Below are 26,336 nucleotides of genomic sequence, written 5' to 3' on the forward strand. Positions count from 1 at the left end.
TATTTTGTCGCTTCCAAATTCAGTTTAATTGCAAGAACTGAAGAATATTGTTTGGTTTGTATGTATTTCTGAGCTGATTTAAAAGCAAACAAAATACCTTCTTTAAAGGCGAATAGGTTTTGTAATATTCTTGTCTTAGTAAACTATAAGTTTACAATGATAAGGCAGCGAATCTTGTGATCAGGTTAGCATTGCTAATTTTTTCACCATTTTTTTCGAAGTAGTTAGTTTTGGTCACACAACACAACATTAACGCAAATACAAACGCACATATTTTCAAATGAATTCCTGGCAGCATCAAGAAGAAAGGCCGCGAAAAATATTTAGAATAGCTTTTCTCCAGAGGAACATATTGTGAGAAATATCAGTCGATTCATTTTCCCATGTGACCGTTGAATGGTGGAGTTTGTCAAACGACATCGCCAATTTCCCTCCGGTAGAGAACAACCTTTCTTTATTGTCTCAACGTTTTTTGACGTGTTTGTCAGCGACAACAAAACCGCTGCATCTTCCAAACAGAAGTTTGCCGCCAATATGTTTAAAACAGAGTTGTCGCTGGCAGACTATCACGATTGGTTTATTCAACTCAGATCACCATAAAATTTGAATCAGCTCATCATTCGACTGCGACCTGTGATCTTGACTGTTACCAGGGACTTCCAACTTTTTACTTGCGACCTTTTTAACCAGTCATGCAAACGCTTTGCTGTCTGAGAATGCGCCCCTGCCTGTTGCAAGTGATTTGAATGTTTTAAATTCAGTGACATGTTGAAGTGACACAGCTATTGCACTAATTTACACAGCGGTCATGGACCGGAAGGCTCACTTAGCGGGACGTTGCCCAGATAGCAGAAATTGGCGACGTTGAAAGGATGTAAAATGGGCAAACGTTTAGTAGGAAGAGAAATTCTGAAAATATTTTTCTTTCATAGCAATAAATTATCCCAGCCTCTGCAGTTCTTGTAACTTTTCTTGCTGCGTTTTGCAATAAGTTCATGTAACCCCAAAACACTCTCTTTTGTATAATAATGATTAGTTTTGTTTTACTTTTTGTTACTGTTGCTTTCCTTGCAAATTTTCTTAATTCTTACTTGATTGCCTTGTGCTTTGCTGTTTCGTCAGCGAGATTGATACGAGCTGGTTGCACTGAAGCATTCTTCAAGCAATGTTTTTTTTTTTGCTGAATGGCGCAATCATTTCGAAATCTGCATTTCGTTTTGCGAAGTGAGCAAATCTTCTTTTGCACACTTTCACTTTTCAATGGTGACGTAATATGGTTGCTCTGGTAACCACTTGCAAGCAGCTGTTGGATGGTTTTGTTTAACCCACAATTTTCTTTGTCAGCCTAACGTCAGTTTTTGGTTAACAATGCTTTATCACGAGAAAGCTATCGGGATTTCGCAATTAGATATATACCGTATGAGCAGAGTTCAGTTTTGGAGGCATGTGATTACACCATCATTCTTCATATTTTTTTATAAAAAAGCGCCCCAACTTGCTCATTCATTTATCACCTGACTATCCAAGTCAGCAAAACATGAAGCTGACTCTGCATTTCGTTGCCCAATCGAGGACTGATCAACGTCTGCAGACGTTGAACCTACGTGAAAAATGTCCAATTTGCTGGCTGCTGAATGCTACCGCAGAAAAACAGTCCCCCAATGAACTTTTATGGATACCTCAGAAATAAGGAAGTGCCATGCTGTATTTCACATTACGCAAGTGTCTTTCCACAGTGATTCAACAGCATCGACAACCTGGGAGGAGGTGGAAGGATAAACTCTCGAAAGCTCTAACAAAAATCTAAAAATTCGATCAGAACGTAGTTGTATTGTCAGTCATGGGTGACGAAGTTGACTGTTTTGACCGCACTAAGTGTGGTTGTAGTCTACCGAGCGCAGTTTTTTACAGGCGCCTGTGTCATCGCAATGTTGAATTTAATTTGACACAAACTGTCCTATTTATAGCTGAAATTTTGAGTTGATTAATTGTTGTAGGTTTTTTATTGCTTGCTGCGTATTTCCGCTTTAAGTTTGTTTAAATTGCTGTAAGTTCTTGCTATATCGAGTTTACGTTTCCGTGTGCCCAATTCTGTCTGATTTCACGAGAAATAGAACACTGGCATTGGTTTTGATTTGCAGTTGTATTGTCGTTGCCAAGCCGTTGTTGGTATGTTCAGCTCTTGTGAAAGTGATGACCAAGATTATTGTTGAGGTTGGAAAAAGCATGGGCTTTGCACACACAGCGTTGAAAGCTGCTGTGACAGAAACTCTCTTGTCATTTTAGTTTTTGGCCACAATCCCAGTCAGCTGAACTAGCCTTTTTGCAACAATTTTACGTCTGCTTGCGTTGAATCAATGTAAAAAGCAATGGTTTGCTGTGCTAAAATTGTATCTTTTTACAGATTGCATTTTTCGCATATCATTTCCACTGGAGAATCAGTTCAGAAAACGTGGCCTGCGCTAAGAGGAAGCTTTTGTAAGGTCTGTTAAACTTTCAGTCAGTTCAGCTTTTGGCTCTTCGAGGGCAAAGTTGCTTTACGTCACAAGTTATTCATTGTAAATTTTGTCGTCATAAATACTTGTCGCCACCTGCTATCTGTTGTTGCTCGAGCAAACACAAGCACTCTGCCCAAGTGTGGGATTGTGTTGATCTGCTAATTATTAAGCTACGTCTCTGTGCAGTTCCTTATTTTTGATGAAATTCAACCAGAGAATAGGCAGATTACTTGTCCGCGTATACTTGGAAGCCAGTCTGTTACTGTGTAGTATTCTATTAGAGATAACTCTTCGTGTAATCTCGGTTATGTTATTTAAAACATAAACAGGCTTTTGCCGTTTTGAAAGTCGATGTTTTTCATTGTGATGTTCCATGAAAAAGGTTGTGATGAAATTGAAGTTGTAACTTGTAAGAAAGTTGATAACTGTTTCTTATCGACTAAACAGCATATCAAGCAAGTGTGTAGCTCTTTCTACATGGCTTTAACGTTCAAACAGCGTCACTCTTTACTAGCTGGAAACCCAGAGATCACCTACGCCGCCGGTGAGCTCGAAATAATTAAGAGACTGTCGTATTTTGGGTGATTGGTTCTTTGAAACTGAAGAGGGCTAAAGTACAAACAGCGTTACTAAACTTAGCTTTAGTGGTGATCTGTGCTGCAGACAAAGTTCCGTAATATTTTGATAAGATCATCGTTCGGAAGCTGAGATAGTTGACCCGAAGGTACACTTGCGTTAGATAATTCTCATAACTCAACGAGAATTACTACCAACAGCAAGCGTAGAAGTTAAACTGAGTTTGTCAGTGTCACAGGCTTTGTTGGGTTCAGGTTAGCAAAGTTGTTTAAATCGTTTGTCTGTCTTTATTTATAAAACGTTTAGCTATGTAACTTACAATGCAATAAAAAGTGAGTGGACGAAATTAAATTCAAATGATAAGCTTTTTTCCAGTTGCCGCCTAACAGCCACGATATAGGCAACAAGTTTCGGCTTTCGATATTTCATTTGCATTGGCAATATTGGCATGTATCTGCAAGCTGGCTTTGTCTTCGATATTTTTTCTTTTTATTCTCTTTTCATTCTCTTTTCTTATCAACGACGTGGTGGGCTTGGGCTAGTTCTTTTTGGTTCTGCCAGTGCTCTCGAAGTTCGAACAGTATGCGAAGGCTCTGGCTTCAGAAGACATTTCTTGTATGCATCTGGCATGGAGACTAAAGTTGAAACAGGTATTTTTTTGTCTTTTTGTGCAGGTGTGTCATTTCACATTTATATACAAGGTAAAAGAACAGATTAGAGGAAATCATGAGACAAAACTTCAGTACAATATAATCTTGCTGTTGAGTTACGCATGTGGATGCAAGGAAGTACATTAGCGGCCACCAATTTTCGTTTTTACAAGAGTGAACAAACTTTGGCAGTTGTTTCTTTAAGACTGAACTGAATTGCAGACTACAAGCCTCTTAGAGAGCACAGTGTTACTAGCAAAAGCTTTGGTCAGTGAAGTGATTGAAGAAGAAATTTACTCTTGAATCTTGGTCCACTGAAAAAGTGCTACCTCACCACTTTTCAAAAAAGGTAAATAGTTTTCAAGAGTGATTAAATAGGATTCGTCTAAACTAAATACACAAGGACGTTCTGAATGTGTTTTAGATTCTATTTTTCGCCTTCAGTGCATGAAGATCTGTTGCCTACTGGCTACTTCATATTGTCAGCAAGTCAGTTGAAAGTTTAATTGTCATTTGTTGTTGCAACAATGCTGCAAAAGATCTTCCGCATAGTTGTATTGGTCCAGCTAGCATTTTTTTGACAGTGGGAGATTAGTGAAGCGAAGGCTTGTTAAACTTTTCTTTGTATGATTGGCCTTGTATGAAAATCACACAACGAATGTGCAAACTGAAAAATCTGAAGCATAAAAAATGGAGCTCAGGAATCGGACTAATTTCTCGAAACTTAGCTTTTGTGGCAACCGAAATGAATGACTCCCTTATATGGTAATACGTTAAGATTTCACAGTATTACTACAGCGGAAATTCACCAGAAACAAACAATTACATTGATATGAGCGCATAGTTTGCAAGTATTGGAAAATAGCTTGTGGGCATGCTTTACCGTCGCAAGTCTAGACATCGTTACACTGATAGGTTCGGAGGTGAGTGCAGGAACTCTTCAGTACCAGAGCGAGCGCGATGGTGTGTGTTGCCATAGCAACACTTGTTATGGTTGAAGACATTTTCGCGTGGTGCTCATGATTATTAAACGTTTTAGTGTTTAGTTTTCTGTCAGAAGAGGTTTATATGCTGTTGAAGGTATTCAAGAAATCAGATCTTAGTGAATGCATTTTTTTGCCAATAAGAGGTGAAGGTAGTCCCATACTTGATTCAAGTGTCAGATACAGTATGAGAAGATAAGGCTCTAGTTGTACTAAGCCATCGGCACAAAGAAGAGTAGGGTGGCCAGTTCCTTTCTCTCGGCCGTCATTCCTTCAGCAATTATGCTCACCCAATTTATTGCACCCTAGGTAGAGGTGAGCTGTGTTTCCAACCACCAGTTTATCCAAAAGTTGAACCAGGTTTGCATTACTGAAAAGCCAACGCTTTTACGTGCGCCATCCCATCGCCAATACCTTCTACAAAATAGTCAGAAGAGGCTGCAATGCGTTTGAAGATTTCACTTCTTTTATCATTTCTTGAATGTAGTAAGATACACTAATATAATAGTAGACTCAGTACTTCTTATGCCAAAGCCTACGTACAATTTGTCCTCTAGAGTGTAGAAAACGCTTGAGTAGGCAAATCTAAAAGCACTGCTTACGACAGGGACAAATATTTCCCGACAGCGCTTTCAGGAGTTTACTTTTCAGCCCTAAGCTTTATCCCGTTTTCATTGCTTTCGGTTTTGTGACGCGAGTGATTGCATTTCGGATTTAACTTGCGGTGATGGCAGCCACGCGGTAATGACTGCGCTAATGCGATATCGACTGGAACCAATGACCACTGACAGCTCTTCAATGTACTATACTTTGGTCAAGGGATGTTTGCTCGTTTGTGTGCAGAGTGTTTTTCTCGGTGATTTTTTTTTATTGTTCACTCTTTCTTGCGCATCGTTTGGAGGTAGATGTATTTCGTTTTTGAGTTGAATCATTTTCAGTTGCATCAGACTTGTTATCAGTGGTTCAGCCGAGAGTTCATTGTGAAAAAGTAAAGTGTCTTCAAATACCTGCCCCATTTCGTTATTGTTCTATTAACTTTTGAGCCTGTAATTGGCACCTGCTCGCAGAATTGGTCCTATTGATGTAAATTCAATGTCTGCAGAAATAGATTCAGTGTAAAAAAGAGAAATTTTTAGTCGCTGGATATGTCTTCCGATTGGTATTATTGTAATTTGAAGTTGTTTCTTAACTACCTGTTTCCGCTTTGCTAACAACCATTGGCGCCTGGCCGCATGACATTTTGCTGTTTTGAATGCAGGCTGGTTGAATGCATTCGTATTTTCTACCGTTTCCGGCTAGTGTGTTCGTTTTGTTTTAGAATGAAGACACTTGAGAAAGCGACTTGTTTATGAAGCAGACCAAAGCACAGTACCAGTGTAATAAAATAATTTTGAGCCTCATAACCTGCCCTACAGTATTGCTCTGTGCGGGTTGTGTGTGACGAATTTCATTCATTTCTTTTGCTCAATTATGTGTGTTGTGCACAGAGTAGATTAGGTTTTTTAAGGTGTACACCATTTTCCAATGCACTTTGTTTGGACAAATTTTTTTTTTGAATTTCTGCCAGCATCATAGACGATAAAAAAGTGGTTGAGCATAAGCTACACTTTGTTCATGTTTGCTTCGAATCTGTTAGCCTAACAGATGAAAAGTCAGGGATAGAATAACTTTCGAGGAGGTAAGGGGATAAATAAGGTATATATGTGCAGCATTTGGCATTCTATTCCTACAATTGTCCACCATCAGCCCGTCGTACTGTGCAAAGCCCAATCATGTCTAAGTGACTGGCGCCGTCCAGCGACTTTTCTGTTTAGACGTATTGGGTCATGCACATAATGACGTCACGCGGATTGGAAATCAGTTTCGAACGGGAATTTGTTTTTTGAAATTCCCTTTCTTCGGAAGACCTTTCGCTTGTGGCTGACAATCGTCGACAAAGGAAAGTTGTTGCATTGTATGTGTTCAGCTAATAGATCCAGTTTTGAGTGTAACTAAAAGAGAGATGCATACGATATGCATTGGGTATGGCAGAAGTATTACTCCAGTGGCTTTTAACACATTTCCCAATAGCCTACAAAGTCTGATGATCTTCAGAGGAAGTGCATATGCGCCGAAACTTTTGTCATGCACATTCTTTGTAGGTTTTGCAGTGCACACACGACAGAGTCCCCTCGGTCTGAAAGGGTTAATAATTACCTTTAGTGCATTGAAATTAGATGTTATCTGTTCATATACCCATTCCAGCCAGCATAATCATTTCTTTTTACATCGATTTAACCTATGCAGCTGATTTGTTAGTTAGGTCAGAAAATTAAAACCTTCCCAGACAGCAAAAGCCATCATTTTCACATTGATTCAACGTCTGCAGACGCCGGACTTTAAATTCGTCTTTAAAAGTCTTTTGAATGCGTCTGCAGACGTTAAATCAATGTAAAATGACGGATTATGCTGGTTGAATCAGACGGACAACTGGCTTGATCAGAACAAGAAAACCTTCAAGCATTTATCTCAATTTAATTTCCACTTCAAACATGACAAAATACATGTTTACTTTTACGTTGTGTATGCGTTAGATAAACGTAAGACATTGCGCCAGCAGGGTCTTTTTACTGAAATCATATGACTTAACTCTAATCATGATAAATTGTTGGGTTTGCACTGCATGGGTGGTAATTAATGGCCTTGTCTATTGAAAATGATTTATAACCTCAGCGAAATTTGTCAAAGAATATTAAGTGTTATAAAACGGTTACATGATACTTCCCGCACGTAGGTTCTCAACAAAATAAGAAAAATGATTGCAATTAATTAACGACATTTTCTTTGTCCGACGAATTAATTTCTATTAATTTCCCAGTGGCCTTGGTTACATTGTCGGGTCGGCAGCCGCCAAAGCGTTTGGATCATGGCACTGGGCACTTCGGGTATGTACGACAACAACTTCACCATCTTTTGTGCTCACTGTATTTAATAGGCATGTTACCTTTTTAGCATCAATTTCAAAACCTTTAGTTTGTAACATTTGCTGGTTAGAAAGGCAAATGTGACTACCGTGTCATCCCTTAAGCAATCTCTACGATTTTCTGAGGTAGTCTCTTTGCTGGACTTGTACTGGAACGCTGGACAAAGAATGATTGTGAATAATTTCCAATGTCACTGATAACCTTCAAAGCTTTAACTCAAGTTTTACGTAGCGTGATGGCAATTTGATGCTTGTATCATGTTCTATTGTTTTTAAGTATTAATCTTTGTCCTTGCACAAATGGGTGTATGTTTTACCCAAGGTTTAAGTCAAATCCAAACCTGTTACTTTGATCCCTATTTCAGGTTACCCCTGCATTGGGTTTGGTCGCCATGTTGTTGCTGATGTTAGTCCCAAATCCGAAAAGGGGAGAAGCCGATTCGACTCCCGATGTTGTGGTTGCAAAAGGCTTAGACAGAAGCCACTCCAGCTATTTAACAGACTTGAAGTATATTTTTAAAAAGTGAGTTTCATTCAATCACGGATTAATTTTTCCAAACTTATTCACTTTTGCTGTGGTTTAACTTTTTTTTGCATAAAGTTGGCGCTTGCCAAAGTTGCACAAACGATCAACTTGCTGACGAACGTTTTTGTTTCAGTCGCAGCTTCATGTGCATCACGATCGGATTCACCTTCATGGCGTTTGTGGTGGGATCGTTGACCATATGGGGTCCTGTGTACGTCGCGTACGGGCAGATTGTGGCGGGGACGCTTCAGCCGTGTATCGGTGGCGATTGTGAATATGCTGGGTGAGTTTCATCTCGTCAGTGATAAAAATACGAAAAAAAACAGGGACAGCTTTTTGAACTTCACTCTTTCAGTGCATCTTTTTTTTCATAAACTGGGTTCGTCAACTGGCTATATCAAATTGAAATCGATTATGATAAAATTTTGTTAACATGCTGTTAAAGAAAGGTGCGCAATTTCTTTTGCACATTCGATTTGTTGCATATTGGCTTTGAGGATGAGCCCCTTGATGAACAAGCACACTTTTCAGAATTTCAGTTTAGTTATGACGCAAAATATGTGAAGCTGAAGCGCAAACGATAAACTGACGTGATGTGTTTTTCTTTCATGTGCTTTTAGGGTGTCTTTCATCTTTGGCCTGATCACGTGCATTGCTGGTTTTCTTGGCGTGTGGATCGGAGCTGAAAGCGCGAAAAAATGGAAGGAGCACGGCAACAAATGCGCTGATGCCCACGTTTGCGCCATAGGTCAGTATTGGTTCTTCGCTGGCTGAAAGACGTCATCTCTGCGTCGGTTTTTGTCGATCTTAAGTGAACACAACAGCTACAAATCGTTTGCCATTCAGCATCGTTTGTGATTAAAAAGATTAAGCCACTTCCGAGGTTAATAAAAAAAACAACCACACTTCTACTCAAATCTACATTTTGACACCGAATAATGAAACTGCTTGAATCTCATATCACTGCTTGCTATTCACAGAATTATTTTATTTCATCGCTTTCAAAAAGTTTTAATCGCAAACGTTTCATCACCAGGTCTGATTACTTCATCTCCTTTACTGCTGGCCGGCTTCCAGTTTGCGACCGTCAACGTCGCAGTAGCTTGGGTGAGTATGGCTTGTGGATTAGAATGGCCAGAACTTGGCTGTAAGAATATTTAGGTGCAGATATGTTGATGGAATTCTCAATAAACGACTGTTGAAATATTCTTTTTTGTAATCTTTTCAGACGTTCATTTTCTTTGCCAACGTCAGTCTGTGCTTGACTTGGACCCTGGTGAGCGATATGACTCTGGTAAGTACAATGAAAATTCAACGGATTGTTTAACTTGTGGATAGATTTAGGGAAAAAACAGCAGGGAAACCGCTTCATATTATATTTGAACAGCGCTTGAGATGCTTTCACTGTTTTCATCTGCCTTTAGCCAGTCTGCTGCTTATAGTTTTCATACAACCACATAAATTTTCTTCCCCGTCATGCTCAGTTACTTTGAGTCTTATGAATCGGGCACCCATAGGGTTTCTAAAAGATCTGACCTAGAAATTCGACGATTATTCGCTTACTGGTAAGAATCGGACCTTTTCCTTTTGATGCAATAAACCTGAACAAAAACCACACGCACCAATACCGCGCACAACCACTGGTGTTCAATTGTGTGCCATGTTGCTGACATTCTTTGTTTTGTTCTTTTCTAGTATGTCACCCTGCCCAACAGGCGTTCCACAGCACAAGCCGTTCAGATCCTAACCATGCACTTGTTCGGTGATGCCGGTAGTCCATACCTTCTCGGAGTGGTGAGGACGTTTAGAAAATATCGGTTTTGCATTCAATCAACATAAAACTTTTGATGACAAATTTTCTACAATAAAATATCATTACACTGCATTTAAAAAAGAACGTTATTACTGCAGTATGGACCAAGTCGAAGTTACTTCACTAAAATTCAGTTCAGAAAACTAACCATTTTTTTTTTCAGCTCTCCGACAATTTTTTTGCGTCCATGCCAAATAGCTTCTACTCCAAGTACATCTCTCTTCAATGGTCGATATACACCACTCTGTTTGCTTCTATTCTTGGAGGAGCTGGCTTTCTATTGGCGTCATTATTTCTTCTATTTGATAAAAAGAAAGTCGACGATGTATTAAAAAATGGTGAGATTTCTAAAACATAAGATTTGTTGAGGTCCAGAATTATCAGACGAACCTGAAAGAACTATTGTTTTTATTTGACTTCTTTGCAGATATTGCTATAAAATCTCCGGACCCAGAATTTGATCATCAGAATGTCGATTATCTTGTCATCAAAGAGTCCGTCTTGTAGACCTTCCCCTTTTCTTTGTTGCAATATTATAAATGTTTTTGATCGTCAAATGTCCGTGTCTTTCTTGCTGTCAATTCTATTTCCGTTTGTTTCATGTGATCTACGTACCGGTACTTCAGATTAGGAGATGCGAAACTACATTCACTTGTGGCTTATTGTCTACACTAAAAGGATCACTGTTGTACAAAATACACTTTCCATAGGCTATATGCTGTAGTTAGGACAAGTGACCGGTAGTGAAAGTAATTTAAGGTTTTCTCTAGTCGAGACAGTAAGCTTGTTAGACGCGGCGCAAAAAGTTATCAAATTGGAATTGACCCTTCTAGTGTCCACGAGTTTTGCATCCTGTAATGTGATGTCCCTTTCAACATTCTTCAAATATCTGGAGTAAAGCTTCCACTTTTCCTCTTTATTGCCCTCAAGTGTTGTATACCTTTCCACACTTCCCTGCAAAGTGCTGTGCCTCTTTTTTCCTGAACTGCTCATGACAAGGAAATATGACGTAAGCCAGGATTGAGTGGCATTGCGAAAGGTTTTGGCGTGGTTGTAGACTTGTCAATCAAAACACTGCAAATACAAAACCCAGCTAGAAAACCATTCTGTTTTCACGTCTGCAGACGTTGAACTGATTCGAGGCTCGACGAAAAACGATTGCTTTTCTTGCTGGGGAAGCAATGATTCAATTGGGTTTGTTTGTGCATTGACATCAGACGAGCCTCACAAAAGAGTGTCAATCTGCCATTAATTACAAAAATACTTTACTATCAATGTTGCCTTCAGTATTACTTATGTACCACAATAATGGAGAATTAACACATTAATTGTTGATTTGTGTCAATGGATTAACTTTTGTAAGCTCGGGGGCGACTTGTAGTTGTGTGGTCGTACTTTGTGAACAAGCACTCGGCAAATTGAGTTGTCATAATTGCAAGATTTTTGTTTTAAAACTCTTGATCGAGAGCAACTACGCGCAATGAAATTGCTTCTTTGTTTTGACAGGAAAATCTGGGACTTCGTCCAACAGCAGCGGTTCTGTAGAAATGGCTTATGTCAATGGTTCAGTCCCTGGTAAGCAACCACTCGTGAACGGCGATCTCAATCACGTCGCTAGGCAACAGGAAATGCAATTGGTTGACAACCGCGCCGAACCGTTGCCTCGAGAATTTTTGCACCCGATATCGCCGCAGACCAAAGCCGGTAAAGAGGCCGACGAAGTGAACAGCTGGCACGAAAACGTGGAAAAGTCTTCCAAATATTCAGACCTTGCCCACACGGCAGAGGACGAACAGTTGCGCGTTTTAAACGAACCTGAAGAAGTAACTGACTCTGCTCAATGTTTATTAAACTGGGATGCCAAAGAAAGCGATATTTAATGATAAATATTCAACTATGTTTTTCTTATTACGTTATTTAATAACATTATGTTCTAGCCAAATTGATACCAGCCGCCAAATTAGTCCTTTTTACATCGATTTAACGTCGTCTGTAGACAGGCAATGATTTTCTTGCTGTGTGTATCTGAAAGTTGCTGAATTTACACTGTTACATGGGTGAAAAATATGTTCATGTGTGGTGAAGGGCTTTACTGGTGGACTATTTTGTTTTTTCAACTGTTTTCGAAAATTTAGAAGTGAAAATGGCAAAATGTCTTTGTCCAATCTGATTTCGTGTACCTTTATTTTAGTGTACTTTTGCAAAGTTAATTTTTTGGTAGCGCAATCCGCCACTAACGTATATAACTGTTATCAGTCCAACCTTTTGGCACTGCACAGTTTGTCATATTAGCAGCGAACTTTCCTGTTGAATTTATGTTCCTAAATTAACAATCATAAGCTCGGTTGTGGTCGGCATATGTCTAACGTCTAATCTTATTTTTACCTACATAACACGTTATTGCCATGGTAACCAGCAATGTCATTACGTGCTAACATTTTCAAAATTACTGTTCTGGTTTATTTCGACAAGCTATTGATTTTATTTTTTTGTTCACAGCCCCTATGCTCAAAATCGCATCAGTTTAACTACAACCACGTCTGATATTCCTCTCTATTCAATCGTGATAACGTCAGTTTACCGTTCATGCGCATACGAGCTTGCCCTGCAATGTGCACTTCACGAAAAAAAAAACGATGACCAGCGTACAATCTGAACGTCGTACGTCAATGCGTTTAAAATTTGTTGACGTCAACTTCAGTTACTAAAGTAAAATATTTTAAGTTCAAAGTGTCTTAAAATGAAACAGTCGAACGAAACATATTGCAGCGACTACGCTATTTATTATTTTCACTATCACCCTCAAAATACTAGTGTTTCTAAATGTAGGCTATAAGTCAGACGACTTTTGTTTTGGCTTTGCAAGGTAGTTTTCAGGGATATTATTTTAAAAACTAATTTTTAATCAGGTCAGCAAAACCAGGGCTGTGGAGTCGGAGGCATTTTGGCGTGGTCGGAGTCGTTAAAAAAAGACCGACTCCGACTTGATACAAAGCGATGACCAATCAAATTTATGTTCACATTCTTTTTTCAAAATGTTCCTTTTTTCTCCGTATTGCGCTCTAATTGACCAGAAAATAGAAGTTAAGTCACCTCTCAATTTTGATCACAACTAAAATGAAAAAATTAAAAAAAAGTCAGTTATAAATGGAGGAGTTGAATGTTTTTGTCCAATTTCACAGCCCTGAGCAGATGCTTGTCCGAAAAAGTACTGGAGAAGCTATGAGTGTAAAATGTTTTTGGGAAAAAAAGACAATTTCCTCCTTTTGTTGCGTTTCTTCTACTCAGCTTAGGCTTAGCTTTTGCCGTAGCGAACATTATAAGTGCGATGCTTGTTTAGAAATGTTACATGTGTTTTGTTGCTCTTTTTAAAGAAATAACTTTCACAAAATGTACAAGGCGCCTCATTGCAACTACGGCCTTGGATGTAGCTGTTGGACTCCATTCAACTCACGTGTGTCACGAGGCACCATGTTTTGTGTCTTAAAAAGTTACCGAAATTTTTCACTGTACTAAAAGACCGATATATCAGTTCGTGGATGTGTTTTTTTTTCAGTGCTCAAAATGTGACTTCGTACTGTTCAAGCGTTAAACAAATATATAAAAAATGCTATTGAATTCAAGAAGCTGATCTGCCTCATGTCCCAGCAAACCAGTTAACGCATTAGCCAACGATAAACTGAAAACTTGTAATGAATGTCGTTACTCTGGATTTTTTTATCAACTTAAATGATTACCTTTTTGGCTGCACTACTGAAAATATGGTAAGCGCTTTTGCGGAATTGAAGCTTTTACTTTCAATTGTATTTATTTGAAGTAAATTTTGTAAAACCGCATTTGTGTGTACACTGGTGGTGAAAAGTCTTAAAAGTTCTCAACGTTGCTGTAACAATTCGAGCATTTTCCAATCTACGAGTCATCTATTCCGGGCGCTGCATGCAGATGCAATAGCGTTGACAGAGGGGTCTAAGGGGGTACATTTTTCAAGGGACAGAAAACTTGAAGAAACTAGCGCGTATTCTTTGGACGAAATGCGTTTTTCATAGTTCTAAGCGTCTTGGTTTAGGGCTCGAGAATCTCTAAATTATACTTTCAACGGCCTGGCTGCATGGATAATTGTCCTCAGTTACAATTTATTATCAAACGAGGACAATTACAAAATAAACATGGCGATGTTGCCAGGACTTTTATTGGCTTGGGAAGGAGAGTCTGGTGTCATAAAAAGAATTCAATTTTCGCATATACAGTATAACTTTGGATACAAGTGCGAAATCCGTCTTTTTTCACATCGATTCACACATACATTGTAAATGTCACATTTAGCTGGTTGGGTTACGAGTTTGTAATACTAGTTGCCACAACAAACGCATTGCACAAAGCCCACGGCCTGCCACTGCCAGCTGAGCGCCGTGCACAGCAAATCCCCACAAGATAACCAACTGAATGTCCAATGGAAGTACAGTATAAGGATCTGACATTATTATTATTGTAACTACACCACTGAACGACTATGAAGGTTGTAACGATAAAAAAAAATGATTGATTAATATAATTTTTTGCTCAGAAGACGAAACGTTATATAACACATTCGTCAAACGATTTGATTGGTCAATAGAGGGGGAGTATCGTTACGTCACCAAGTCAGCTGTCACATTAAATGTATAAAATCTATGGGGATTGTTCAAATAGTCATCGTAGCCGAAAAAACAAAGTGCGTATGTTAGGAAGTAGACTTTTAAAAAGTTTGGCATTCAAATCGATTGCGTGTGTTGAAAGCAAGAAGACAAAACGAATATTGTCGCTTTGGTTTTCTGATAACGATATTTTCTTGCTTCCCACCCACCCTATTAGTTACATTATATGAGTTAGTCACATTATCCCATTAGTTACCGTATATGAGGTTTATCATGAACCCGAAACTTTGACTAAGTAATGTCCCGATAATAAACCTATTCATGGGTTTTGACAACCATATGGTATTTGAACAGTGCAAAGTCACGTAAAAGGCAATAAAACATTTAGCAAAAATATTTCAACAACGCACTGGTTCGTATATATAAAGGCAGTACGGTACGGTAATTCTTGTCCAGTAGCATTACAATTTTTGGCGTAATTGGTAAAACGACCAAAATTTAATCTTTGAACAAATCGAAGTAAAACCCAGCGGAACCAAGTACTGGGTCAGATGATTGTATCTGCTACTTCGGTGGCAACCTCAAATGAAGGTATTCAGCAACAAACGCAGCTAAAATTTTTGTCACAACTTCGATTCGTGTTGGATTCAACGCCTTCGTATTGTCCTCTTCAGTGTGCCAGACTTTAGGGAATGGAATAGAGATGAGATGAAGAATCGGCACCTCTGAAAGTTAAAATCTCCCTTCAGTTTTTGCATACAATTAGAAGCATACACGAAATCACGAATAAGTGCAGTGTCGTAAGTAGCAGCATCGTGCTGTTAGTGTTAGCCCAGCGTCTTGTCGATAAAGCATGATATAGAATTCACCTGCTTTCAGAAATGGAATGTGATCGTCTTCAACTGTGTGATGCTCATAACGCCCGTGATGGTAGAACACATCACGTTTGTGCGACAGCAGCTTTTCTTTTTTCAGACGTTTCTCTGTAATTTAAAACACAGTTAAACAACAACAGCTGATTCAAGCATTGGTATGCCACTGGCATATCATTCGAAGGAAACTCAGCAAAGTAACTATCACAAATGGAGACTTATGAGAAGCTTGCACTTGGTTTGTTAATGAGATTGGAGCGTGTTTGTTTAGACTAAAATCGCAGATTGGTGACAGTAAGACGAAGTAAAGCTCCAATTACAAAATTTATTGCTTTATGAATAAAATGAGTCATACAAAGGCTTGGGATCGAAAAGAGTTGAAGACCAATATACAACAAACATAAAACATGCGCTGGAACAACAACATATCGAATTGGAAAGCATTTTTGGTTTCTTGATTTAGCTCTTAATTGTCATTTGACGTTTACGAATTTGTGATTATATGTGCAACAAATAGTTATTTCGTCGTATCCATCATATCACCGCTCAACCATGCACCATTGGGAAATGCCCTCTTCTTTTGAATGTGGTGCTTAGGGACAGACCGCAGACCACATCATCAACGATTGTACCATCTTTAAGCCACCTACCGGAGTGGAAGGTCTGCGCTTCTTGGAAGATCAAACCAAAGACTGGGTGCTCTCTAGTAGCCTTGCAGTGTATTCCGGGAACATTGTGAATCTGGGCCTAGTAAAAGGATAGACCCTCGGCCCCAGAGTCTCATACGATGACAGTTGGTGGAGGATTAAATCAAGTGGACGGAAGACAAAGAAGCCTTTGGCTTTGTGTCTCCCTGCAGGCATGCCTTTGTCCTGCCATGAACACAGCCGTATGCTCTTGAGCAGTGTCGAACTTGCGCACTTTCGAGCGTCTTGCCAGGGCTTTCACATTACCGCTATGCAACTGATAAAGATATTATGACGATGATCAAATTCTATTGTACTGTATAACTGTCACGTGACAACAATGTGATTCTGAGCTATCACTCACCCAAGGATTGAGCATAGGTCCACCATTTGCTCGGGTGTGCAGAGAAATTCACAAAACCAGTTTTCTCGTGGCCAATCAGATCAAGCAATACCAGCAAGTCCTGCAATGAAACAATAATCTTGAAAAGAGAAACCAAACTGAAATTTAGCGTCATCTGTTTTTGAATTATCACAGTATTAGAACTAGGTTTTATTCCGGTCATTGACCGATTTCTTTAGCAAAATATCCGGAAAAAAAAGTTAATTCGGTTAAAATGTCCCAAAAAATGCGCTCTGGTTATAGTTTTCGTGATCGATCATTTGCTTTGAAGCAGATAAAGTCACTACAGTCAGGAAATATCACAGCATGGTGTATCAGTTGATCAAGTATACTGGGTTCGTTGTGAACTTTGTGAAGCTTCGTTAACCTCGCCTCAAAGCAACGATTTGTGCATTGTGCAATGGTCAGTTGATGGAGTGTTTATTACGTTGGATAGACGAAAAAATACAATGTAAACGACTTGCCTTTTTACCGTTTTGAAAGACGATTCATTTATCAGTGGGGTAAAATCACAGAGGGTTGGATCATGTTGTAAGCTTTTAAGTTTGTTTCCAATACTTTAAAATTAAATTGACCTGAATTCATAAAACAGCGCTTTCTCTTTTTGAACATTGTTCAAATGTTTTCCAATATTGAAAAAACATAAACAGTTAAACACTGTTGTGATAAAAATTTATCTCGTGACGAAACAATCCTTTTTGTCATGACTAGTTTTGCTTTTGCACATAAAATATTTTGTCAAGATTTCATTTGCACAGCACACAGTGTCTGTAGGCCACAGCAGGCGCGGATCTAGGAGTTTTTTTTGGGGGGGGAGCCAGAAAATTTGAAAATGAATTAAAAAGTAAGAAAAAGATAAAACAGATAGCCTATGAACAATCAGTGGCGTAGCCAGGAATTTGGGGGGTTTTGACGGTGTGTTCGCCAAAGACGACACCCAGCGGCGGGGGGTCTGGGGGACCTCCCCCAGAAAATTTTGAAAAATTACTTTGAATTTGGTGCATTCTGAGAGCATTTTCAACAAAAATATGGGTATAAATATTCCTGTAAAATGGTGCTGTCCGGTGGCATAGCAAAAGGATAAGATCATGTTTTCTTCGGCATTTTTTCGGTAATAAAGCTAAGCATCTATGTTTTCTTGTTGCTAATTCCTGGCTGAGATGTTTGGTATTGGCAAAACTCGCTCTTTTAATGCAGTTTCGCTTAAAATTAGGCACACTTTGTTTTAGAGACATGGAGACTGAAAGCATCATTCTCAATCTCGTGACGTCACACGCGTGCCAAAGGGGGGGTTGTAAGTCAGCTGTGAGACTAATACCAGCTGTTTAGAAGCATATCAAACCATTCAACAATTTCTCACAAAATTTCGGGGGGGGGGGCCCGGGCCCCTTGGGCCCCCCCCATAAATCCGCGCCTGGGCCACAGTATTTGCTGAATTTGTGCGAAAGATATATGCAGGGGCGGCTACAGTCAGCGATTAAATACGAGAAACAAAAATAACAGTCAAAGTAAAAAGGATCTCGATAAGGCAAAGCTATATAGATTTTCCTGTGACCACAGCAGAAACAGCGTGGTGAAGGTGAATGATAAGTTGATGACGGTGGCCAAACTTATTATAAAACACTTAGCTGGTAAAATCCGTTTTTTTACATTGATTCTACGTTTTAAACAATTTAGCGACGACAAAAGACACATTTTGCTTTCTGGATTAACACTTTTATACCTCATTAGGCTAGCAGATCCTTAACAGCTAGAAAAGATATTTGAATAGCAGAAAAATGACAGAATTAAATTGAAAATGACCGAAATTTTTTACGCGAATTCTGACAAATGACCGAAATACTGTAGGCTGTAGCGAAAAGAAAAACAACCCAGTATTAAGAATTATTAAAGAAAAAACAATTTCGTTTTGACGCAAACATTTTTACTTTGGTTTCTTTTTTTTTTTAAATACATTTTTTTTTTCATTTAAGCTTTAGTTTAAAGCAGTGGTTCTCAACCGGGGGTCCGCGGACCCCAAGGGGTCCGTGAAGCGATTTCCGGGGGTCCGCGAAAGTTTCCGAGTTTTCAACATGACGGATAAATTACGAAATTTAAAAATTGTTTGTGCTTTGTTTATGTATTAGCCTACAGTGATTCTTAAACTGTAAGTCGCAACGCACTGGTGCATCGTTTGAAATTTCAAAGGACATTGCACAAAGGTTTGGTATCTTAACTAAAATACAGTATCATATAAATTACTTAAACCTTTTAATAAGGCTATGTTGGCTATGTTCAACTAAATTCTTTTAAGACAGCAGGTTGTTGATCAATGCTTAACTTAGAAATGCAAACGTTAGTCAGCAGTCTATCACCACTCACAGTTTTGCAATGACCGTGATTATAACGAATTAATATTGATTTCAAATAAAAAAAGGGAGAAATTCTTTGTAACAGTCGCAAGTATTCTATTAACTTTTGATAAAAGTTATAGAAAAACATCAAATGAGCATATAGCTTACCGATGTTTGATCCTGTGTGCCAACATATAGCTCATAAGTCATAACATAATTTCGTCAATCTCATCAATCGTCAAGTGCGTTGCGAATTCAGCAAATTATTTTAAGTGTGTTGCTTTGAAACTTATGTAACATATGATTCCATAAGGAAACGCAATATACCAAAATTTCAAATTGAAATTTTTAGGGGTCCGCGACCGCTTCGAAGACACCAAAGGGGTCCACCAAGACAAAAAAGTTGAGAACCACTGGTTTAAAGTGTGCTGCACAAAAAGCCTTTTGAAATGAATGATTTCGACAAATCTTCATTCCATTGTAAATTATTGATAAAGGATTTCGTTTCAACAAAAAAGTCATTTTAACCAGCCATTGCCGTCACAGCGTTGTACATGGTTGTACTTACTATGTCGTTTAAAACATTCTTTCCATTATAATTCATCCATTTCTTCGCAAGATGCCTAGCGCCGTATATTGAGTCAGTTGCAGTCCATTGAGCGTATGCTTCTTCCCCATCAAAGAATATGAGATCCAAACTGACATCAGGAGCGGACCAGTCATTGGCTCGTTGCTAAAGAAAGCGCAACATCGGTCAGTGTGAATGATGTCAAGCTGGGAGATTAAAATTGCATTTGTTCGGCAGCGGATGCTATGATGAGAACATGTCGATGTAAAAAGAGTAAGGATTTCTTTTCGAGGCAATAATATTGGAAGGTCGATTGCTTGAACGAGACTGCCTGGGCCAGTACACGTTGATCAACCGACAAGCGAATTTCAAGAAAGATTCAATCGAATTGTACAGTTTGTTTATTTATTAGTTTTTTTAACGGTGTTTAGCCTTCACGTTTTGACCTTTAATTTTTAAGAAAAATACCTTCGTTGCGTGTTCTTTCAACAAAACGTCCAACGCCCGAGCAATCTCCAACATGATTGCACAGGGCACCGCGGAATCTGTGGCTCCGATAAATTCATAACCATCGTTTCTCATATCCTGAGCAAAGAGAAAACCCCGCTCATTATCAAAAATGAAACAAAAGAATTCGACGTTCAAACCAAACTTAGGAAACGAACTAAAAGGGTGATGATACCAGAACTAAAAAACTTTTCAAAAACATCACTGGAAATGCGTTACAGGACATTTACACCTTTTGAATTTTTAAAAACCATGACATTTGGCACGGTTATGATGAAAGCACATAATGACGTCAGATGTAACTACCCACAGTACAATCGGTGGCCATGAGTGAGAACACATGATGATGCAGCCGACGAACATGGGGTTGGGTGACATTTAATCACGCACCAACGAATCCGCATTCAATCGCATGGGTACGTGTGATCAATACGTTGCCGACATCATTTCATGAATTACACTACTTCTACTTCTTGGCAAAATTCTTCTCATGACAAGAACCTGGCTATTCAAACACAGCACAAACCCAACCTAGAAACATTCTTCTAAATGACGTTTAAGGGATTAGATTAAATAAGATTGCTTGGTTTTAACCTCTCAGCACATCCAACATTAAAACTCAGCACCTCTCAGAAATCAGCACATCCAACATTAAAACTTTTCACGAAAGACACACGCTAAGAAAACAGAAAGGAATTTGAATATAAACTACCCAACGCTTTGAGAAAGATGCAAACACGCAACCTGTGCCACAGAGCTATCGACGCTGGATGTGCGCCGCAAAGGTAAAAGGCAACTCACTAAGCAGACCAGCGACGGCTAATTTTAGCCGATCAATTCTGAAGATACCGGTAGTTCCTGCAGAACTGTGAGGCAATTTCTTCGCATGGTGAGCCACAATATTTATGTTATCAAACAATCACTGGTTCATTTCACAATACACCGGTACATTACACAACAATGAAATGAAAGAGGAAGGAAGCGAAAGACCGTACGAGGTCACGAAGTCAGTTTCTACTATCTGTTGACATTTGTTAATCTCTATTATATTTCACGCTTTGACTGTATGATCTGTAATTCTGTACTGTACCTTACGCTATAAAAATGAAAAAAAAAATTCATACACGAAAACTAGCTTTTAAAACTTTCTGCATATTAATTATTATCTATAAACGTGTCTTCAAATTATGTAATTTAGAAGTTGCAGAGCTTTTTTTCTTCACTGTGCTTTATCAGTCAGATGCTCATATTATGTGACAAGTGTGACATGTTGGTATGGTATGGACAAGTGTGACATGTTGGTATGTGTGACAAGCCTTTGATCGTGGATAAGTTGTTTTTCTTGCATCACTTGCTTCGCTTTGTAATATTTTTTTTTTTACAGTTTATGCTAAGATGACAGAAACTGTCTTGGTTTGTTATCTGCGTCCACCTATCGCCAATATTCAATATGTTTCTCCAATGTTCTTCCTAATTGATAGAGAACTGGTAACGTCACATTGTTGCTACGTTATTGTATCATCTTGTTACCTGTGATCGTCACCTTCTCATAAATAAAATGCACACGCTGTCACAATTCAACCGTTCTCTGAACAAAGCATACTTTGCTCGAAAGTCATGACCAGACCAGACCAAACAAAAAAGTGTTCCAGCACTAAAATGACCCAATCACACAATGAGTACCAAAATCGAGTTTACATTAAAAAGTCATACCCAGTAAAAAAAAAGATAAATCAATGCACTTTCTTGAAGAGACAAAGTGTTCAAGGGAGGATTTATTACAGCTCCACACTCCACAGTAATGCATTATAAGCAAGTTGGCCGCCATACCTTAGAATCATAATGACAAGCAAGAACAAGCTTTCTGCTCGCTTTTGGATTGGTGGACGCAATGATATTGGAGAACTCTACACGACCTCTCGGCGTAGAGTCGTAGAAAGTATCATACTCAAGGTACCAGCCTTTGAGGTCTTCTAAGGTTTTACTTATGTGCTGCATAAAGTTGGGAAAATTGGTCAATCTTTCCAAATAAAAATAAAAAAAAATCAATACACAAAGAACTTTCATGATAGATTTTAAATTAAGTACGGTAATATTATTTGTTAGCAGTTTGACATCAAACAGTATAAACAAAAACTTCTTTTCCATATATATATACCATAGTAGCTGCAACAAAAAATAAAATAAAAAAGCACATCATATTAAGATTGGCAAAGGAGATGTATTATGCATGTACAAAACACTTCTTCATCTTTATGAAAATGCTTCCAACTTTTTTCTTGTCTTGTTAAAAAAAAAATTTGCAAAATGATACAAAACCATTCAGAAACGTTACCTACATTTCTGACAAGTTTAATATTCTTAGTGCCAGGTCGTCTCGGGATTAACATCGGCTTCAGCTTGTTCCATAACTTGGTGATATTTACACTCTTGGTTAATACTTGAAGTTCTTTCACGGGTAAAGCAATTGCTACATGTTGTCCCTTTTTAAACATAATGCAATAGATAAAGCATTGATACAAGAAGAAAGAAGAACAACAAATTTTTAAGCAGTATGGTACTGCTTTTTTGTACAGTATTTCTGGTTTGTAATTAATTTCCAGTAATATTTAATACCTCTGAAGGTTATAATATGTACGTTGAATTCAGTTACTACTCACTAAAAAAAACCTTAACAGCCTGTTTCACCTTATTAGGATCATCAAAGGGTCCTTATTCCAACAAAATTTTCTATCTGAATAAGTGCCTTCTGATGATCTAATAAGGTGGAACAGGCTGTTAAGGTTTTTAGTGAGTGCAGTAGTAACTGAATTTGATGCAATACACTCTGCTTCACTTTTTTGCTTGGTATTGAGCACTTTTTGTAGTATTAAGTAGGGTAGGGTGAATTGGGTAGGTGGGGTGAAATGGGTATGCTGTACAAATTACTTCATTATACTTTTTTGTAGGGATGGTACAATGATCTTTTTTTGCCATGAAATACCACATTGCATTATCCAATTAATAATCAAAAATTTGATTCATATCATTGCATTTTTCATGGTGATGTTGTAAAAAATATTTGGAAAAAAATTATTTCTGAATTTTTTATTTTTGAAAAACTTTTGATTTTCTTTTTGCAGGAAGCCAGTGGGAAGGATCTTTCTGTTCTAATGTAACATACCTGTAATAGGTTATCAGTACACAAGAAAGTCAATTTCTGTGACTTTTATAAAACATATTTTTTAAGCTATTACAAACGTGGGGTGAAATGGGTATACTGAAATTTTCTGTTTCAAAATTGAAGTATCCTCTCAGAGACAAAATTAACTAAGATTTTGATTTGATTTTGGGGTAGACCTACGCATTGTTGTAGCTATGTCCTACACAGTACACACGCCTGTCTTGTACAAATGTTTTGTGTTAATTTTGAGTTATCATAACTGCCAATTTCCTGTGTGTATAAAATTTCCTTCTCAAAAATTTGTTTCTTCCTAAAGCTCTTTTTTTTTTTTAATGGTTTTGTTGTACCCGTTTCAACCACTAGAATGCATAAAATAGGCATGTTAGGGTTTATGATAGGTTTACTACAGGAAACTGCTTGCATACCCATTTCACCCCAACTTTTTGGGGTGAAATGGGTATATGGGGGAACAAAAAAAAGGTTACTACAGCTTTAATATTCAATTTTAGGAAAATTAGCCAATAGCATTAGTTACACCAAAGACCCAATGTAACAACCCAAAAAAATATTTAGGTGATCCACCAATAGCAAGATTACACAGCCCAAAATATACAAAAAATATACTCATTTCACCCCACCCTACCCTAGCATTTATTGTTCATAATTATGAGGCATAAAATCTCTCTTTATAAAAATTCAACAAATGTAAAGCCAGTACAGTATACATAACAATGAATCACAAGGTTAAACAAATCTGGGTAGTGCATTGGCAAATCACACTTGCAAGAGTTCTCTTTCACATGTGTTTACCAAAAGGGAAGTCAAAACATTTAGCAACTCACTCGCCCCAAAGAGTATTGTTCAACTTTTTGTAAAGTTTCTGTCTCATCTGATCTTGGGAAAAGAAATATGCTGCTAACAATCAGCAGAAAAATTGCAATACCTGTACAAAATAAAAGCATTAGCCTATTATAGCTTTGTTAAGACCAGTTTAGTGATCACTATTCCAAAAATACTGTACATAATAAATCATTTGACAAATACCTGTAACAAGAAAGATATATCTTGGAAAACGTTTGTGGTTTGTGTTTTGTCTCCCATGCTCTAATTCTTTAGTTTTTTTCTGATGTTGTTTGCGACTTCGCGGTGGACTCATCCTGGAATGATGTGCACTTGCTACCTCATCCACATGTGCCATTCATTGACTATGTTATTACTATAGATTGCATGACCATACCACCTGTGATTAAAAACATCAAAGTAATGGTGCAAGCAATAGTGAAAAACAAGTGTTAGTTTGGCTGCAGTTTTGGGTCATTGCAGTAAATTAATGATGTGAAATTTTGTACTCAAAGTGAGAAAGCATTGTGGAATCTTAATACTGGAACCCTTTTGTGTATAGAACTACGACTCCCACTGCTCGATTAAGCAGCTGTCAAGTAGTTTGATGTTTTGTTGTTTGAGTCAGGGGTACAGTATCTAAAGAAGGGTATACGAAGGCTTTTATTACGTCTGGCAATAGAAGGGCTTCTGTTTATCGTAAAATGACAATTGGCACCGATAGTAGTTTAATAAATCTTGTTATAGTAACCTGTATTGCACTATTAGCATCAGGCATGGATATTCACTGCATGCTCAAAGTTATATACTTGTTAATTTAACTACCCATGTACTTGCTTTCCATCTAGCCTACTGCAAAGGCTTTGTTAAGAAAAACAACTTACAGATAACTTTTCAACTGTTTTTCCAAACAAGTATGCATTAAATATGCTCTACGTATTATGTACGTAACATTTGCTAACTGTCTTCTGTAGCTGAATGTAACAGTTGCACTAAAACCTTTCTGTAATTTTAAAAAAAAAAAAATGTTTTATACGCTATAAACCATCGGTCTGGTAGTGTTGTGAGAATAAGGCAATCGCTATGACACTTTGTACCCCCTTCTTTAGATATCCCTGGTTTAAGTTTTCAAAATTTTTCTGATAAACTTGAATATAATTTCCCAATACTTGACATGGCTTGGTTTTATATATACTATATCAAGTGATATATAAAAGGCTGTGGCTATATTTACACTATATAGTGTAATAATAGCCTCAATAGTGTTGCTAGATAAGGAATTCTGCTCTAGTTTAAGAAAAGTTTAAAGTTGTTGAAAACAAAAACTTGTACGGTATTTTGGAAATTTTTTTTAGTCCTGGGAAGATCAAAACCCTAATCTTATTCCTAACTCTAACTCTTACCTTAACCCTTCCTAACTTTAATCCTAACTCTGGCAACACCTGATTGTGGAAAAATAGCCGCTTCCTATAAAACAATAAATAAGCCTACTATTAGTATTAATACTATAATGAAGTGCATAAGGCCAAGAAAAGTCCAAGTACAGTGAAATATTAAATATATAGGCCCCAGTTACCTTTCACTGAAAACCTTAACAGGCTGTTTCACCCTTATTGGGATCACTAGAAGGTTCTTATTCAAATAAAATAAATAAACAAAGGATATATACTAGGAAATCTCACAAAATCTCATGAGGTGGTATATACTAGTACCGTACGAGCACAAAAAAAGGTTAAGAAACTCTGCTAATCCCTTGTCTATTTTAATTGCATCATCCAACAAATATTAAATTGCAGTTCTAGATTAGATTATTATTGCTGCTTATTGAAAAAGAACATGTTGTTCATCTTACAGTACCGGTATAAGACTGTTCTAATTCTGACAGTAATCTAATAATGTCCGTGCGGTAACTGTTTTTACAGACCTGACTCCTTCAAACATCATCAGCTAACTCTTTATGTTGATCACTGGTTAAGTGCACTGCACTGCATTCTCTCTGAGGATGCGCATTGTCATGGTGCGCGAAGCGTCAGTGAAGCAATAAACCATCTTGTTTGTTGTTAATTTTACTTTCAATTTCATCAGATGAACGTAGTAACTAGTGCTAGAAACGATAATTGTCCTGATGAACACCCAAACTTTTCAGTATGCATTGTCTAATTTGCTTAATTTTGTGTGTTTAGGCTACTACTAGAGCTACAAACTAGTAACTACAAACATACCATAGCGACCTTTTTTAGACTGCTATGCTACCGTACATACCATAAACAAATGAACAGTTTTGTTTTGCCTGCAATAAAATAAATTTTGGGTTTTGTGGCC

The 26,336-nt window shown here is 37.9% G+C and overlaps 2 protein-coding genes across 2 annotated transcripts in view; one reads left to right on the forward strand and one right to left on the reverse strand.

Annotated features, from left to right (window-relative positions):
* LOC145783884 (protein spinster homolog 1-like) overlaps positions 1-13,844 on the forward strand; it is a 34,717-nt gene extending 20,873 nt beyond the window's left edge. Inside the window, exons 5-13 of the mRNA XM_082595640.1 lie at positions 7,565-7,631; positions 8,035-8,192; positions 8,329-8,478; positions 8,816-8,943; positions 9,232-9,302; positions 9,424-9,489; positions 9,891-9,989; positions 10,172-10,346; positions 11,515-13,844. Of these exons, the coding sequence (XP_082451766.1) occupies positions 7,565-7,631; positions 8,035-8,192; positions 8,329-8,478; positions 8,816-8,943; positions 9,232-9,302; positions 9,424-9,489; positions 9,891-9,989; positions 10,172-10,346; positions 11,515-11,888 (1,288 nt within the window). The 3' untranslated portion in view covers positions 11,889-13,844. The remainder of the gene's footprint in view (positions 1-7,564; positions 7,632-8,034; positions 8,193-8,328; positions 8,479-8,815; positions 8,944-9,231; positions 9,303-9,423; positions 9,490-9,890; positions 9,990-10,171; positions 10,347-11,514) is intronic.
* A 337-nt stretch (positions 13,845-14,181) lies between these two features.
* LOC145783885 (glutaminyl-peptide cyclotransferase-like) lies at positions 14,182-25,437 on the reverse strand. Its single transcript, XM_082595641.1, has 10 exons — positions 25,418-25,437; positions 24,219-24,414; positions 24,017-24,117; positions 22,351-22,494; positions 21,842-22,003; positions 19,973-20,089; positions 19,505-19,669; positions 16,565-16,664; positions 15,512-15,625; positions 14,182-15,367 (listed from the first exon to the last, which is right to left on the reverse strand). Exons 2-10 carry the CDS (start codon positions 24,370-24,372, stop codon positions 15,207-15,209), a joined length of 1,218 nt encoding a protein of 405 aa, XP_082451767.1. The 5' UTR covers positions 24,373-24,414; positions 25,418-25,437; the 3' UTR covers positions 14,182-15,206.
* Between the last annotated feature and the right edge of the window lie 899 nt (positions 25,438-26,336).

The sequence above is a fragment of the Aplidium turbinatum genome, chromosome 15 (assembly GCF_918807975.1).
Source record: "Aplidium turbinatum chromosome 15, kaAplTurb1.1, whole genome shotgun sequence".
In the NCBI taxonomy this organism is placed as follows: Eukaryota; Metazoa; Chordata; class Ascidiacea; order Aplousobranchia; family Polyclinidae; genus Aplidium; species Aplidium turbinatum.

Excerpts from the sequence above, each read along its gene's own strand:
- LOC145783885 (XM_082595641.1), bottom strand. The coding sequence starts at position 24,372 with ATGGCACATGTGGATGAGGTAGCAAGTGCACATCATTCCAGGATGAGT. Across the intron at positions 24,118-24,218 it reads ATATATCTTTCTTGTTACAG|GTATTGCAATTTTTCTGCTG; the intron begins GTATTTGTCAAA and ends TATTTTGTACAG. Across the intron at positions 22,495-24,016 it reads AACAATACTCTTTGGGGCGA|GGACAACATGTAGCAATTGC; the intron begins GTGAGTTGCTAA and ends ATGTTTAAAAAG.